Below are 17,077 nucleotides of genomic sequence, written 5' to 3'. Positions count from 1 at the left end.
CGTTGGCCGGTCTGGTCGGGTTCGCTCCGCTTCGCGCGGTCAACATTGTTGCTGACCGTCGCGCTTATTTTCACCGTTCGTTTTTCGTGTTCGTGGACAGCGTAGGGTTTCGTCGGGATCGAGTAACCGCTCGGCAACTCCGCGGTTAATCCTCCCTGCGCGTAAGTAAGGACGACCGTTCAATTAAGAGGAAATACCATGACAGTAGGTATTGTTTCGTTGGTACGAGATCCGTTAGGGTCCTTCGTCCTGTGCCGTACCTCGCCTACCTGCGTTGCTTACGAAGGATCACGAAGCACGAATCGCAGTAAGGCCACTTTATGACAGCAGTTCTCTAAACACGAATAAGTTCCGTATTGTATGAGGCTTAAGACAACCCAGCGCAGGTATGAAATACCCATTAACGAAATAGTGGCAATTGCCTGGAATTACCAACTGAACAATCCAAGATCACGAGAGGCCTCTGTCTCGGTTGAGTTCTATTCGCCTTCACTTCGACTCGCAAATTCGTCCAAGTTCTTTCCCGGAAATACAAGGTCTAAAACGGAGACAGTGTTGGCAAGTGTTAGACGGTGTTTCCGCGTCGCTTGCGTCGCGCGGCCGCGCTCTGTGCCGATAAGTTGACGCGGCTCTTCTTCGAGCATCTGGCCGTAGTGAAAGGACACGAGGGCAGAAACGTCACGAGCGTGCCGCAATATCGTGACGATTGCCGTTGGCACGATACCAGCTGGAATATCGAGCTTATAAAGCAGCTTTTGGTAAGTGTTCGTCGCAGCAACTGCGCCGGTGGAGGTGGCAGAGGCAGCACAGCAGCAGCTTCGATCGGGGCAACCTCGCGCGACAGTTTCAAGGGCTCCGCGGTCTCTCCTCGCGGTGTCCGCGCGCGGTTCGGGACGCGTGCGAGCACGGGCCGAAAAATCCCGACGATGTTCTGCGTCGTCGCGGCCTGTCCTCGGTTGCTAGGTGAAAGTACAGCTAGTCCTAGAGATAGTTCGCCAGACGGCCGATAAGATAAAAGTCCCTTCGAAACGGTGACCTCGTTCCCCCCCAAGGCGTTCGCGACGCGGACGGAGGACACGCGTTCGATCGATAAGACCCTGATCGCGCGACCATTTTTAACGCGAGCGCTCGTTAATTACCGATAATGCTGTACGACGTAGCCAGATAGGAGGGTAGATAAGACGTCGAAATAAAAGATCTCACCCTCGCCTCGCTTGGATTTTTCATCGAGTCGATTTATCGGAACGGGAACGGATCGCGCCGCGAATTTTTCCTTTGACCGCCGAGACTCCTCCCCCGTCCCCGGTTCTACCGATCGAGTGTTTTTAATAGAAAGGCTGCCGGGTATTGTACCTTCTTCCGAAAATAATCGACCGGTCAAAGGGTTATTCGGCTGGCTTTGTTCCCTCGCGAGATGCGACGCGATTCGAGGGAGCCATATGGCGCGAGATACGCGCGAGCCATTTTCGTTCCAACCTGGAAATAGACTTTCGATATTTCGCACGTGCGCTCGCCTCGCTGCTCCACTCCGCTGCAGCTCGGCGTCTGCTGTTAACCCGACGCGAGGCGACGCGACGGTACTACGCCTGCGCCTTGCGCCGACAGTCGATCAGCTGTTCGTCGCCATCTTTCGCTCCCAGCTGAGGGCTCGACGCCACGCTCAGCTGACCTCGCCGCTGATACGAGCCCCCAGCACCGATAGGAGCGTACCTAGCCGGGCCCCGGCGGGTTCCTCTTTCTCTCTTTCTCTCTCTCTCTCTCTCGACATTCGACATCTCGACGCCCGATTTCGATCAGAGTTCTGCTGGCCGGTCGCTTCTCGGAGATCGACGTCGGCCTAGAGGGCTGTGCACGGCCATCCTCGAGGATCCAACGAACATAAATATCCCCGGTGGACGGTCAGTTTATCGGGCAGAGCCCGTTCGTCGCAATAACTCTTGCCGCCTGGACAGGCAGGGAGAAAAAGAGAAGCACCGCGTCGGTCGGTTCGAATTTATTTCCACGGGCCGCCGAGCTACCCATCCTGCTGCCGATCGCATTTTTCTTGCGATCGGCGGCTCGATTTCGGCGAGGGCGACGCCGAAGGACGACGACCAGCAGCAGCAGCAGCAGCACCAGCAGGCAGGCACGCACGGTTGCAAAACGACGTAGCGGCGACGTTCCACTCGGGTGTACCAGTGGAAACGACTGTCCCTGGCCCGACACTGTTTCACCTGAAGACGCGTCGCCGTCGCGTCGGGAACCACGGGCCTATCCCCGGGCAAGGGAAAAGGATGCGGAGAGCCGATGTGGCTCCTCTGGCCAAGTCGATAAGCACACGCCGCCACGCGGACCTACTACCCGATCGATGAACATTAGCCTTGACACGATATCCGGAGGACCGCTCTTTCACCTCGACTTTTTTATTCGAAGCCAGCGGTCGGTTTTACCACAGTCGCCTTCGCGCACCTTCGAGCACACGTGTGCCCTGGGAAATCTGTGGGCGCGAATCTCTCGCGATCCGGCCATGTCCCCGCTGCTCTCGAGTTAGTCCGGGCAGCCGTGTGCCGTCGAGGTTCTCCAAAAGTTTTCCGCCGTCGGACAAATCCCTTGGTTCTCGCACTCGATCGGCAACGATCGGTAGCCGTTCGAGGTTCCGATCTGGAGAGGGAAGCAGCGGGCCCCGGGGATCTGGAAAAGTAACGAAACGGTCGCCACGGTGATTGCAACTGGCCGCGCGTTATGTAAACGGGAATCCGGTACGAGCGGAAGCTTGAGGTCTCCCGGTATCTACTCTCACTGGCTCGATTGCGTCATCGGTTTGGTCAGTCGATTTTTCACGCGTTGGATTTCAGGAGGAAGAGGGTGTGCTGGTGTCGCGTGGAAAACCACCGATAGCGTTGCGACACTCGTGACGAAAATCCGTCGCAATCGCGATCGCGCAACGGAGATCTCTTCGACGGTTTATCTTGATCTTATCGTTCGACCCGGAATCGCAGCGATCGATCGTCTCTTGTATTTTTGCGCATCGGGTCGTCTCTCTCTCCCTCTATCTTTCTCTTTCCCCCTCCTTCATCTCTCTCTCTCTCTCTCGTTCTCTGTGGTCGTTTTATTGCGACGCGCCTCGACGAGCAACGCGGAGAACCTCGTGCTCCTTTCCGAGGCTCGTCGAAGGCATGTTCCGATTCGAGTGGCACGAGCCGCGCGAGCCTCCGGTGTCCACCGTGTTTCTGGAAATAGAAATAGATACGTGCCGGTGGATATACTCGAATCGCTGGTTTAGACGCCTCTAGTTCGGACGCTCGGTTTTTCCTTTCCTGACCGCTTTGCTCGGCTCCGCTACGCTCGTAGCAGCGCCGATATCGCGGAGCCTCGAGCGTAACACGATACCAGCATCGTAAATTCTGTAACGCGGACCTGCTTTCCCCTTCGACCGTCACGTGACCAAAGAAAACTCATTATTTCTTCAGCAAGCCCGGTTCCACCGGTGATCCCGTTTTGCAGTCGCCGCCAATCGATTCTCAACTTTGTCTTTGCCACTTCGACTTCGACTTCGACTTCGACTCGGACCGCTTCGCGCTTCGGACACGGTCGGTTTAGGGTCGCGAGCGACTCCGATCAAAGCAAGGAGGTTTGCTTGTTCACTCGAGATTTCACTCGCTGCTGTTTAATATACATGACTCGTATGTGCAACAGCTGCACACGCGAGCCTCTCTAACGCTTCTGGAAATAGAAAGTCATTCGCAAGGTGGATGCTAAACTATTGTGCCATTAGCTAGCCAGCCGCGGTGTACCGCGGGCTCCCTCGATTTTTCAACGGCACACAACATTTCGCGGATGAGATTGTCGCGTTGCGCAACGATCCTTCGGGAGATTGTATAATGATCCGCAAATGTTCGACGGTGTTACCGTTCCCTTGTACATCTATCCCGCTCTCGCGGAGCAAAATCCTTCGCGGCTAACCTTTGCGCGAGTTTCGCAAGCGCGCCCGCGTCGTCGTCCGGTGATCGAGCGATTTTGCGACGAGTCGTTTCCCCGATGCCGCGGCTCCGGTGCGACCCTCGTCGGCCGATTCCTTCGAGTCCGCTTTAATCGCTTGCAATTGCGCAAACGGCAATTTCCCTGCGGAGGCGGAATATAATATCGTAATGGACGAACACGCAGTCGGCGGAGCTCGATGTTTTTCGATCGCTTGATACCGGGGGCTCGGTCTCGGTCCCGAAGCCCACACGGCGCGGCCACAGATGCGGCGCGGAGCGGAGCGGGGCCCGTATGCTCGATGTGGGCCACGAGACGCGTACAATGAGAGAGCCATTAACTATTTGATCGCGTTGTCGATGTGCGGTGGGAAAACACCGTACGACGCGAAAAACTTTTTCCCTTCCCGCGGCGGCGTCGCCGAGCAGATTACAGGAGAGAAGCTTTTGTCAACAGTGATTACGGAGGCGCGCGCACGCGCCGTGCACGAAGCCACGGAAGGCCGAAGACAAACTCGAAACGAGAAGACGCGGTGATAATAGATTTTTAAAGCCCGCGCGGCTCGAGGAAACGAAAACAAACGATTATCTCGACGTGGGCGCGTCTTATCTGGCAATCGCGAGACAACGAGCGATTCCCTTATTACTTAATCGATATCGATTATCGTTCGTCCGGCTATCTACGTGGGCCAGATTTTTCTAAATCGCAGTACCCGGGGAGAGCGGATTAATTCTTCCACCGATTATTCCCACCGGTCCCCGTCGTCCATCCTCGGATAATCGACCGGCGAAAGGAAGCGGCTCGGCGTCGTTCTTCGTACAGGATAATAACGATTTTTGTCCGCCCTTTAATTGGCCGCGGCTCCGCATCCGCCTCTCGACGGCCTCCTGGCGAGGGCCGGAACGAAAGGGCGATCGTTGTTTGCCGAGCGACAAGAACGAGCGGATTCGTGCAATTAAGTTGCGCTGAAACTCGTGGCCGAAAATCGAGCGGCATTAAATCCGCCGCGATAACGAACGGCTCGGTCGCAAACCGGGTAACAAGAACAACCAAAAACGGGCGAAGGGAGTCCGGAGGGAGGTGCGTGTTCTCTTAAACGGAGTAACGTTCGATAATTGCAGCGGTCACGTGAATAAAACCGAGGGAAAGACACGGGGAGATCGGCGGGGCGCGAGACTCGTCTTCCCACCGTGGTGAATTTATTTTCGTGTCGCGTCCAGAGCACGGGGCCCCCGTGCGCTCCTGCGCTCCCGTAGCCGTTCACTCGTCGACTCGTTGACTCGTTCGGCCGCGTTGCACGCGAGGAGAAGAAACAAGGTGCAGTTCTCGGCCGGTGCAGCGGGTCCTAGGTATCTTGAACGGTTAGTACGACGTTCGGGGCCGGGCACGCGGCTTTCGGCCCGGGTCGCAATCAATGGGAACGCGCTCGTTGCTCGTTTGACAGAGTCCGTTTCTCGGTCCATTATTCCACGGCAAAAGGGGGCCACCAAGGTTTTCGTAACGAAACGCAGTTTCCGCCGTGTCGCGAGCCAACGGCAAGACACCTCTCTCTCGCGGTCCATTGTTTCGGCGGGTTGCGCGAAAGGAGACCGTGCTCTTCGATGCCGGGGCGCGATTACGAAATCGCGTCGAATTGAATCGTCGTCTATTACGCGCGACGATCCTTCCTTTTCGCGTTCGACCGCCGCGCGGAATTGTCCGCGGACTACGCTGCTCTCGCAGCCTGTAATTTCTTCGGTTCCCGGGAATTTTCTTTCTTACGCTGGCCGCCGTCGCATTCCCTCCGCGAGCACGCTCGCGTACCGCATTGTCAACGAAGCGCGCGCGCGCGGCTCCCTTTCGCGATTTTTCAACCGCTAACTGGACGACTTTTTGATCGAGCAAGGAAGAGCACACGCGGCACGCGATAAGAAAGGAACGCGAATTTCACTGGCGCGCCGCGACCGCTCAAAGGTCGCGTCCGATTGTTTTTTTCGGCCGCACGCGATTCGTCGACGGATAAGCGTCGACGTCGCAGTACCGAGGTTGCCCAACGGTCGTGCGACCGATTTATCGCCTTGTCGGCAAAAGGGAGTAACGCGAGAAGATGCTCGTTATTTCTGTGTTCGCGCTCGAAAGAGAGGATTCTAGTCGTTTTCGAAGTTTGCGTAATCGGCGCGAAGCGACGAGAGAGCCAGTCGGAGAATTTGCTATCGAATTCGCGCTGCCTCCGAATAGAAATAACGCGCGGAATCGGTGGAACCGGTGGTGCGCCGCGCTTCCTCTTCTGCGTTAACGTCGCCGTCGAGAGTACGCTCTCCCCCTCTAATCGCTCCCTCCTGTAACGCAATAATTAAAGACCGAGCACGATAAGTGCTCCGAGCCGGGGTTGCGACAGCTCTCCATTATTCAATAGTTTCTGTTGTTCGTTACGCGATTGCTGCACGCACCGAAAGCTGCTCGCTTCTCGCCCGGACTGGCAGAGACATCTCTCCAACGTTCTCATAATCCGTCACAGTTTTCATCGCATCGCAGTACGAATCGCTTTGATTGCGCGATCGAAACAAAGTGTACAATGTTATCCGCGGTACGATAATAAAAATCTGTAAAAGGTGGCTCTCGATAAAAGCGAAAAGGAAAAAGTACTCGCGGGTGACTCGTGTGCCGATGCTTTTGTTTTTCCGAAGGCCTGGCTGATTAATCGGTGACTAAGTCGTCCGCTCTTGCATGCGTAATCTCTCGAGCCTCTTTGTTTCCCGTTCGGTTGTTCTCGAAGCTGGGAGAGTCGTCCGGGTCTCCGCCAACCCCCCACCCACCCCCGACCACGTTGCCCCCGAAATCGGAGGGGTGGGCGGCTCGACGGTGTCTAGACTTTAGACGCAGACGGTGGGAACGACCCTTTCCTCGAAGGACGAAGGGACGGCGGCGGCGACGTCGTCTCCGTCGGGATGATAACGATGCGTCGCGACGAAGTACGCAGCACCGTCGGCCGGGCCGCCTGAAAAATTCAACAATTGGAACCGTTCGAGCGTGTTCGGCGGAAAATTTTCGCGGAGGAATAATGAAAGCGACGGGGGAAACTCGACGGAAAGGCTGGCTCGCGACTCCGACATGCCCCTTATTAAATAGTTAGAGCCCGGCGGCCGGCTACTTCCGTCTAGCTGAATTCCGCTCGCGGTTGATTCCCCGATGAGAGAAATAAAGCCGTCTGCGGTCGAGCGTATTCAAAATCCAGTCCGGCGGAATAAGCTCCTACGTTTCTTCCGTTCTCTCCTTCTCTCGGGCTCTCGGCAGCGTCCTCCTCCTTATCCGTCCTCCCCCCGGCCGCGGTCAACGGACACGACTGATTTCCTATGCGGTAGACTCCGCGGCACGGAAATAAGAAAATCACAGTCTCGGGGGAGTTCGGATCTCGCCGGGGAGAGCTCCGTGGACGCGTGACGCGCAAGATTTATAGGATCGAGCGGCTCGCAATCGTTACCCTTTTCCAGCTCGTCGACTGATTGCGCTCCGCCGCGTATTCGGTCCGGTCTGCTCGATGCCGAATAGGGGCTGGGAAACTCTCGCGGTCGTAAAACGTCGATTCGCCGCAGACCACGGGAGAAACGTCTCTCGCCTCTGTAGAGTCTCTGTGTGTCGCGATAACGGGATAGAGGAAAAATCTTCGATCGTCGAGAATCGTGGCGGCGATTCCGATTGCGGCGAGATAAAAACCGGCGGATCCGATCGCGGTTCACGGGACCGGTCGAAATCGCGCAAAAAGCACGTCCGCGAAAGCGTAAATTGCTCCGCCGGACCAGGATCATCGACGACGGACGGACGTCGCAACACTTTCACCGACGAGAAAACTCGCCTCGCGGACGTTCGTTCTATCCCTGCGTCTCCGTCGAGCGCGCCGCGACGCGTCTCGAACGATTCCGTCCCGGGAGGGAACTCTCTAAAAGCGGAGTCTTCGAGGGGATCTGTTATCCGAGAGCGGTCGAACGGTCGTGGTCGTCTGTTTGCCGGAACTGCGGCGGGCACCACGGGTCACGGAAGAAGTTGCAAACAGAACGACTTTCTAGCCGCGATAGAGCCACTCGAGCTGGCGAGCGCCGTTGATGCTGGATCAGCGAACGGGAGTCGAGGATACGGGGAGCTTCAAAGTCCGTTGGGACTACGAGGAGAAGTTACTTTTGCCAGGTTTCGTCTCAACTGGTCTCGAATCGGTTCAACGCTCGTCTTAACCGGACAGTGGGAAGGGTCTGTGCCGTGTTCGGGCTAGGGCTAGTAGTCAACGAACTCGGTTTCCAAGGAGTACCAGCCGTCTTACTGCACCTGTAACCAGTGTCGCGCGAGCATCGAAGAAACGGACATTTCTTTTCCTGGTAAAATACGCGGACGCGTCCTCTTTGTATTGCATCCGTCGATACGACGCTTGTGGCGACACTGGCCTTGCACGCGTATCGCGACGGACGCGTCCTCGTGTGAAACGGGTCTAGGAAGCCGTTCGAATTCGCGAGCGCGCATTAGCGTCGGAGGAAAGATGATTTACTTTGTTGTTGCCGTGGATGAGGATCCAGAGGCGCGGCCTGGCGTAGATAGGCACGTTAACGAGCTAATTGGTAACGGGCCAGTGGCAACAGAGAAGACGGTCCCGTCCTGATCAATGATTTCCTTCATCGAGCGTGTAAACGCGAGCGATTAGGAAACGAAGAGGCAGGCATGCGCGGCGTCTTTCCGTTGGCATCGACGAATCCGGAGCGTCGACGAGATCGGCCGTTGATACTTGTTTCGCGAGGGGCTGCCGGCCGCGTTCGCGAGTCCAACGATCCGGCGAGAGGCGGAGGCAAATGAATGATTAACGAATAACGGGGACAGCCGTCAGGGACCGCTTACTTTTTCCAATATCGCACGCGATGCGTCCGCGGCCAGGCCGTCGCGTCGCTTCCAATCCGCGTTGTTTCGCGTGTTACCGCGTTTATACGTTCTTCGCTCTCTAATCAGTTGCCGTGTTTCCACCTTATCGTTGCGAATTAATTACCTTGCGTAATCGCGAATTCGCTCGGCGGTCTTGACGCTCGCGGCGACGCGCGGAGCGAGCACACTGGCCGGCGCGAGCGGGTCGGTGCGTCGTCGACGATTGTTTTCGACCGGTTGATCGCGTAATCGCTCCCGAAATATTTACAAGACGCTGAAAGTTGACCCAGGACAGGATCTTTGCCTATCTGCCGCGTTATCTCGACGGCGACGAGAGGTCGCCGCGATGCCGATAAGACTGCAGATTCGTGTCTCTCCGTGGCTGAAAATCGCGCGGTGACGCGCAATTTATTCGAGAAAAAGACGCGAGTCCGATGTGGCCGTCGTTCGAGGGACTGAAACGGCAGCCCCCGGAAGCCGTGTAATTCTGTTAATGCGTTTACAGGCGCGTTCCGACCGTAAAATTCATGCTGCGTCCCCCCCGCCTATGCCAGGATGCTCGTCGTTTCGCGATGTCCGCGCGACGCCCGACCGTCGTTCTTCTTCTGTCCGCAACGGAATCCGATCCCCTGGAAATAATATTCCGGACCGAGGGACAGCCATTATACATACCCGTCGTTTATCAATTCTCTGCTCGCGGAGGAATCGACCGATGCTACGCCACTGGCCGAGCGCGGACTCCGAGCCATGGGTGCGCGTTTACGACGCGAATGGTGGCCGGCGTTATGCTAATGCAACAAATATAGACCGCATTTAGCATGTCCGATACATTTCCGACGGGAACCTTTAAAAGACCGCGCGAACTGGTCGGCAGCTAGCGAAAACCGATCCTCGACGACCGACGTCGGCGAATAATTCCGCGGCGATCGATAGCGATATTAGCGATACAGTCGAAACGTGAGGCGCTTCGCATCGGTCGGGGTCGTCTTAACAGTAGTCGCGCGTGCAAATTGGAGGCGAATCTGCCTCGGATGCTCTCGATGGTCTTCGGATTGCGAGTTGATAGCCGCGCCGATCCGGTCGCGCCGCGCGATGAAACGGCCGAGCAGAAGCGGATCGCGATAATTGATAGTCGTTTAGTAACTAATTCTGGCTATCTGTTTGTTGGCCGACTGCCCCTTCGCAGAGCCTTCCACGGCCCGAGACGACGACGACCGTTCGCGAGTTTACATTCTGCGCGAGCCGCGGATCTCGCAACGAGCTCTCTCTCTCTCTCTCCCTCTCTCTCTGGTGGCCATTGTCTCTTCGAAAGCCTCCTCTCCACCCTCGTCTCCGCGACTTTGCCGTCTTATCGTTAAACAAAGGGATCGTTCTTAGAGGAATTCCCAGTGTCGCGACCGAACAGTCTCTCTTCCGTTGAGATGGAACGGCGCGGCGGTGGAGCGATCGGGGACGCCTTCAAGGTCGATGCAATTATGTGCAACCAGAAGCATCGGGTCGGCGACAACGAACCCGAATGATTCTTGTTTACTCCGGGCTGGATAAGACAGGCGCCGTCGGGCTGGTGTTTTCCCAGCTGGACCAGCCGGCGCATTCACACCGTGCACCGAGGAGCTGCATCGGAAGCGCATCGGCCCTCTCCTCGTCCTCCCCCGTCCTCCCTCGACCGCCTCCCCCAGCCTCCCGCGACGTCGCCACATGCCCGAGCCTTCGTCAGCCGCCGGCTTTAGCTCGCCGAGTCGAATCCCTCGCCGGCTTCCCGATGGCCCTCCGAATTCGACGACGATCCCCGTCAGAAGTGAAGCTGTTCGCTCCCGAATCGCCTCGCCGAAAAATTCACCGGCTATATCGCCTACCTGTCCCGCGTCGCGACCGAACCCGGACTCCTCGATGCACGGTAATTTCGTCGCGTTTCTGGCACGGCCTGCCGAGAATCGGCCCGAGCCGGTCAGCTGTTTACTGGATTTAGAGCAACTAATTATACGAGGAAAACTCAGACAGTCCACGGCGCTAACAAGATTCTCGCGGCGGATTATCGAGTATTCCAGACTATCGGACGACCCGATTAGAAGCGGTATAAAGGTATGCTCTTTTTGTCCCGTCGCCGGCGGGATCGTCTTAAAGTATCCCCGCTAATCAACCCGGCGCGACTGTCTTCCGTCGAGCCCAGGATCAGGACAGAAGTTCCTTGGCGTATCTCGTGCCTCCACACCCGACGATCTCGAAATAACTCCGCGGATTAACTCGAACACCTTGACGGTTGTTTAATCGGAGATGTTCGAGCCAGAGATTTCCCCTTAATCCTTGCACCGTTCTTCTCTCTCTCCCCGTCCATCCATCTTTATCTCGCCCCCCCTATTTCTGTCTCTGTCTCTCTGGAAGGACTTGGCGGAGGGTTGAAGTTTTTGCGCATGACACGCGAGTACGATCACCCTCGTGCGGAGCCCCACAAGCTCTCCCTTCTGCATACGCGGACCCTCGACGCACACAGAGCGGACGCTCCGTGGGTTTATTCAAATTCCAAGTCGGGTCTCGAGCGGTTCGCGGGCCGCTCTTTTTCAAAAAGTCTCGGCTAATCGTCGCGGTGACCTCTCGAGTACGAGTGCCGCCTAAATTTCGCCTTCTCGGCGTTACCAGCACCCACGTGCACCACCCGCCGTGAATTCTCTGTTTTCTCACGGACGCCGAACACCGTCGCGACGCCCGCCGAAACGCTCGCGATCCTCGCGACCTCGAGGCGGTTTTCGGCATTCGCGAATTCGCCGCGAATAGAAGTGATGTCCTAGAAATCGTTGTGATCCGCCCGACGGAGCGAGCGTGCGGTCGCTTTTAGACTCCGTCCGGTTGCTTTGATCCGGTCGCTCTTGCCGAGAGAGAGAGAGAGAGAGGGAGAGAGAGAGTCGACGCCGCGGTCCTCGAAACCCGGCGAATTTTCCGCGAAACCGACCGGCGCCGTTACATTTCCCGTGGAATTCTCGGCGTTTCCGTTCGGAGGAGCTGCGCCGGAGAGTTCTGTGCTCGTTGGACCGAACGCTGAAACGCGCTCGGAGGAAAGGCGGCGGAGGAAGCCAATCCGGTTCGCCGCTTTCGCCCGCGTATGGCGGCGGGCAAAGTTATAAATAATGCCCATCGCCCTCCTGTGCGTATTCACCTTTACATAATGACCGGCGGAAGACGGCCGCCGACGAATTCTCGGATCGGGTGTCAGATGGAAAGACCACGGGAAAAGCCCTGAAACCCGGCGGCGGACACCGGTGCCCGGCGTGTGTAACCCGTTCCCCGAACGAATCTCCCGATACCCTACGATCGCGATTTTCGGCTCGACCGAGTCTTAACGATCCTCGAAAAATTCGTGCTTCTAGAGAATCTAGAGGGCTGCGGGCTCCCCCGAGCAGCAAAGGAAGCATGTCGCCCTCTCGTGCGGTAGTTCAACGGCGCGGCCGCGACGCCTGCGAGTTAATAGACGCTGCGACTGACTCATGGAACCGCGGCAATGAGTAACACCTAAGAAAATCCGTGACGGTTTCGAGGTGTTTGAGTGGCCGTCTCTCTTTGTGCCGAGAGGTTCGAGATGCTCGCCGTGGCAGCCGAGAAGAAAGAAAGAAAGAAAGAGTCTTCGATCGTGTAGAGCTGGCTCGAGCAGGATGATAATGGTGACGCGTTCCTCCTGAAAAGGGCCGAGCCGGAGAGCAAAGTTCGTTCTCCTGGTAAAGGCATCGCTCGCGAAGCGGTAGCCGAGCATGATTCGTCGCGCAATAGAGATCGACGATAGCGCCGGTCAAATCGTTCCAGTTTCCGTTCCCCTGAGACCGGGTCTCGAAAATGTCGGCGATCCTGTTGCAGTGCGTCGGACATTGCTTCCACAGAAGGAGAACGCGCGCAGGTTCGTGATCGCGCTGCTTCGCGGCTAGATAGCTTCTGTCCAGTGCCTAGAACTCCAGTCCCACTCTTGCACCACTCCATAGGCCCACCGTTGTCCGAGACCGATTCAAATGTTTTCGCTAATCCTTTCGACTCGATTTCACGATCGCGTTTGCTCACCTAATTTGTTTTCTGTTGCAGGCATGCACTGCCTAGGCGCGGTGATAGGAGGCATTCCCAGCCCAAATGGGGTTGGCGGTCGGGGTGGCATTCTCAGCGTGTTCCGAGCCCTTGGAGTCCTTGTGTCCGAAGGGAGGATTCAGGGTCCTCCACGTGGTTACAGAGAGGGCCCGCACTGTGCGGCGCCCATGCAGGCGGCTCCTAACGATCATGTGTGCGAGGAGGATAATTATTTGGTAGTTATTCCGACACCGATGTTCTCTCAGCAGCAGCGAGCTTCGGGCATCCTGTGCTAAACCTCGTTCTCTTTCGTTTCTACAGTGTGATCGATACCTTGTGCTGGTTCGAGAGATCGCCGATCGTACAGCGATCGGCTCGTACTTGTGCATCGAAGTGATGCTCTGCAGCGACTGTCCGTGCGGTCTGGCCAAAGCGAGGAACAAGAACCCGATCGGTACCGTGCCGTCCTTATCAATCTCACCATGGCAACACGCGTCGGAGATGCTGCTGGAGTATTGGTGTATCTGCGTCGTTCCCAGCAAGTGAGTACAACCAGACCTTCGATCCCTCTCTCTCTCTCCCTCTCTCTCCCTCTCATCTCGATAGCGAGCGCCAGTAACTCATTCCTACAAAAACCAACAGGAGTCCAGATACGATGAACTTTTACGGGTTGTACCAAGCGGTCCGTTCCCGGCTTCACTTCAGTCAAGTCGCGGCCTGGTGGTCCAGAAGCAAGGGCGCCGATCCGAGCTACATCACGACGAGGGTGGTTCCATTCAACGAGGATAATCTGAGAAAGTTCCGCGAGACTCCTGTCGAGCATACCTTCCCTCTGGCTGGCAGCGGCGATGGAAATTCGATAAAGGTAGGCGAAGCAAGGAGGTGGACCCTGCCGATACGAATCGTCCGTCCATCGTCGACACGTGAATCGCGGGGACTTCTCCCCACTCTGTTGCGAAAGAGAGTGCATCGTCGGCGCCTTCGTCGACGAACACGAGCCCTCTCACGCCGGCACGTTCGGAGACGAGAGCTTAGAGCCGAGGTCAACGTTCCTCGAACCGTCCGTGTAATCCGCACGGTGGTTTTGCCGTTCGCGTACTCGGAGTACCATCCACGGTTCTATTCTGGTGGTCGAGGACACCAACGAATGCCTACTTTTAACCAGCGGATGAGTCACACCGGCCGCCCGACGGTGCCCCGTTCGAGTGTACTCGTCGCGGCAGTTAATGAAGCTGAAGAGGATTTCTTGTGTGAATTTTAGGTCACCGTGTGGGCACTGCCGAGGATGGAGGAGGTGCCGATTCTCACCTGCCCGCTGCATCCGATCAAAGAGAAAGACGAAGAGGGTGTCGCGAGAGCTTTGACGCCCACCAAGGCGATCCCGGTCCCGAACGCTTCCCAGAACACCGAGGGCCTCGTTCTACCCGGTAATAAAAAATGCGACACTTGCTCGTAAAAATTTGCCGTTTCGTAATCCTTCCTCCGCGTGTTCAGGCCGTATCCTTGTCGAAGTTATTTCTTCGAGGTTTCGCAAACGTCGCAGCTAACTTCGTTCCCTAGAGGGAATCTTGAAATGTTCCGTCTTCGGTTACCTGCGATGTTTCAGAAACTGAAGGCTCGTTCGCAGGAGTTTCTCGAAGAATAGTCACGATATGCATGTATTTTGCTTGACAGGTCTAGTTGATGACAGAATACAGACGTCCTGCGACAAACTGGGCAAACACCACTGCCGCTGCGAGGATGACGACGCTTCGCCACCCTCGCCTCCGATCCCGCGACCAAACGGCGAGAGGAAACGACGTCGATCACTGCCTTGCGGGCCGACGGACGTGACTACGGTGACGGTGCAGCCGATGCCGCTACCGTCGTTGCAGGAGACCATAACGCAGGAGATCAAGAGCAGTCAGAGCTCCAGCTACCCGAAATGCTCCGCTGAGATCTCGAATAATCGCGGCAAGCCTGTCCAAGGCCAGAGCTGCAAGCTGGAGGAGAACGAGCTCAGGAACCGGAACAAGCTGAACGCCGACAATCTCGAGCGCTGCTTCAAGACCCAGCTGAGCATCGAGGAGCGCGACGGAAACGTGGAGAAGCGGTACAAGAGGTCGCTCGAGGACCCGGAGACAGGGAAACAGACCAACCTGAAGGAGAAGCAGTGCAATTTGGAGAAGGACGCGCAAGCAGGCGGTAAGAAGACGACCAAGGATATGGAGTCGAAGCCCGCAGAAAAGAACGGGTTATTCGAGAACCTGATACCGTTCAATTCCTCGTTGCCGTGGTCTTTCGTCGAGTCCTGGAACAACAGTACTGCGAACAGCAAGTGCGCGTTCCAGAGCCTGCGTGGGAACAAGGACAACTACTTCAACGATTCCGAGAGGACCATCAAACCGGCCATGCCCAAGGAAACGAGTCTCGTGATCAATCCGTTCAGGCAACCGAGTCCCTTCCACGAGTCAAATCCTGGCCCGTCGACGAATAATCGGCTCAAGCAGGAGTCCTTGAACTCTATGTGCATGGTGCATCAGAGCTGTACCAAACCGTCGAACAAGGCGCCCGGGGCAGTCTGCGCCGGACAGGAGATGTCGGAGTCCAGCATGGATGGTGCCGCCAACAACAAGACCAGGACCGGGAAAGATCTGAGCCAGTTGATGTCGAAGCTGACGTTCCCGGAAGAGAAGGAGAAGTCGAAGGAGGAGGGAGGGTTCTTGGAGTGGTTTGCCAAGGTGCCAGGAAGGGTGCTGGGTGTCGCACCGAGCAACGGCTACGTGGAGAACAAGGTGAAGTCGACGAATCTGAAAAGCCAGGAGCAGGGGACTGAGGTGAAGTTTAAGAATTGCAATCTGGAGTTGAGTCAACGGGAGTTCGACGAGGTGCTGGCGGTGCTGAGGGCCAGGACTCCTTCGGGCCGCAAGAGGACCAACGTGAAGACGGTCAGAAGGAGGGAGAGGTCGGAGAAGTCGGCCGAGGATGGCTGCGACAGGAAGTACGCGAACTTGAAGAACGGCGAATGCTCGTCCAACAACATGGCGAACCGCGGCAAGGCCTGCGAGGGCTGCAGCCACAAGCTGTGCCGAAAGAACGACCAGCAAGCTCTGGAGAAGACCCACTTCAGCGAGATCTATGGCAATAAGAATATCTACAACCCCTCGCAGAAGCGGGAGAAGCTGAACAGCGGCTCCGTCGAGGATCTGCAGACCCTGAAGTGCACTGACATCGAGAAACGGCCGAACGAGCCGGTGGACTGTCTGCAGAACGTCTCGAACAAAGCGGACATATTATTGGGAGCAATTTTACGATCAAGTAAGGAACGAAGAAGCCTGCCAGAGGTTTCGAGCGGGACCAAGCCGTGGTCCGCGTCATCGGCGATCGCAACCGAGACCGAGACCGTTGTCCGAAGCAACCTGGACGCCGAGAGGATCGCCGCGCTGGAGGAGGAGAAGTCGTTGCACGTGGCGCTGAACAAAAAGTTCAACAGGATCCGGCAGCTGTTCAAGAAGGAGCAAGAGAAGAAGGCGATGACGGAGAACGGCTGCCAGCAGTCGGAGCAGCCGACTACGGTTCAGCGCTCGTTCTCGTACAACAACGTGCAACCGAGCTTGCACGATCCAAAGAACTCGAGGGACACTAAAGCGAAGAGGCGGATCGACTTCGCGAACCTCGAGGAGTCTGAGAGGAAGAGTGAGGCGTGCACCGATCCTTCAGAGCTTAGTACAAATGGCGCACATCAAAACTCGAGAACCTATAGTACAAATTACAAGGAGGACAGCGGAGCCGGGCACGACGATCCGGGCACGCCCAAGTGGCAGAACAGACTGTATAGTACAAACGAGGAGGATTTGGCGGTGATCGAGCCGAGGGAGGAGGACGACAAGGCTGTTCCGAAGCTCGCCAAGGACGCCAAGTCGATACGGAGCAGCGCAAAGGACAATACGGTGATCTTGGAGGAGGACGAAACCCTCGACAGGGTAGTACCCACTGCCATCGAGCAAGAGAGATTCCGTAGGTCTCTAGAGAACGCAGCATCGATGGTGTTTCACAGCAGAACGGGACTGCCACTGACATCCAGCCCAGCACCCCTCAGGAGAGGCAGCTGTTGCTTCGATTACGACAGTAGCTTGAATTCGGTGTCGTCCAAGAGAAGGTACGCGTAGTTTCCCGTTCGATCGCAGCTATGAAATCTTACGCCGCACAGGGTCGTTGGCTA

General features: G+C 56.7%; 1 protein-coding gene across 2 annotated transcripts in view; it reads left to right on the top strand.

The window, feature by feature from the left end:
* Nucleotides 1–17,077, top strand: part of Atos (atos homolog atossa) — a 33,537-nt gene that overhangs the window by 10,530 nt on the left and 5,930 nt on the right. The window contains exons 1-6 of one of the 2 annotated variants that reach the window (XM_078176451.1): nucleotides 12,225–12,718; nucleotides 12,898–13,112; nucleotides 13,198–13,418; nucleotides 13,519–13,741; nucleotides 14,138–14,303; nucleotides 14,551–17,014. In XM_078176451.1, the coding sequence (XP_078032577.1) occupies nucleotides 12,658–12,718; nucleotides 12,898–13,112; nucleotides 13,198–13,418; nucleotides 13,519–13,741; nucleotides 14,138–14,303; nucleotides 14,551–17,014 (3,350 nt within the window). In that variant the 5' untranslated portion in view covers nucleotides 12,225–12,657. Of the gene's footprint in view, nucleotides 1–12,224; nucleotides 12,719–12,897; nucleotides 13,113–13,197; nucleotides 13,419–13,518; nucleotides 13,742–14,137; nucleotides 14,304–14,550; nucleotides 17,015–17,077 lie in introns of those variants that run through there. The other variant, XM_078176452.1, reaches the window with a different exon arrangement.

Source organism: Augochlora pura, chromosome 3, assembly GCF_028453695.1.
Source record: "Augochlora pura isolate Apur16 chromosome 3, APUR_v2.2.1, whole genome shotgun sequence".
NCBI lineage: Eukaryota > Metazoa > Arthropoda > Insecta > Hymenoptera > Halictidae > Augochlora > Augochlora pura.
This window is presented reverse-complemented; position numbering and strand designations above follow the sequence as displayed.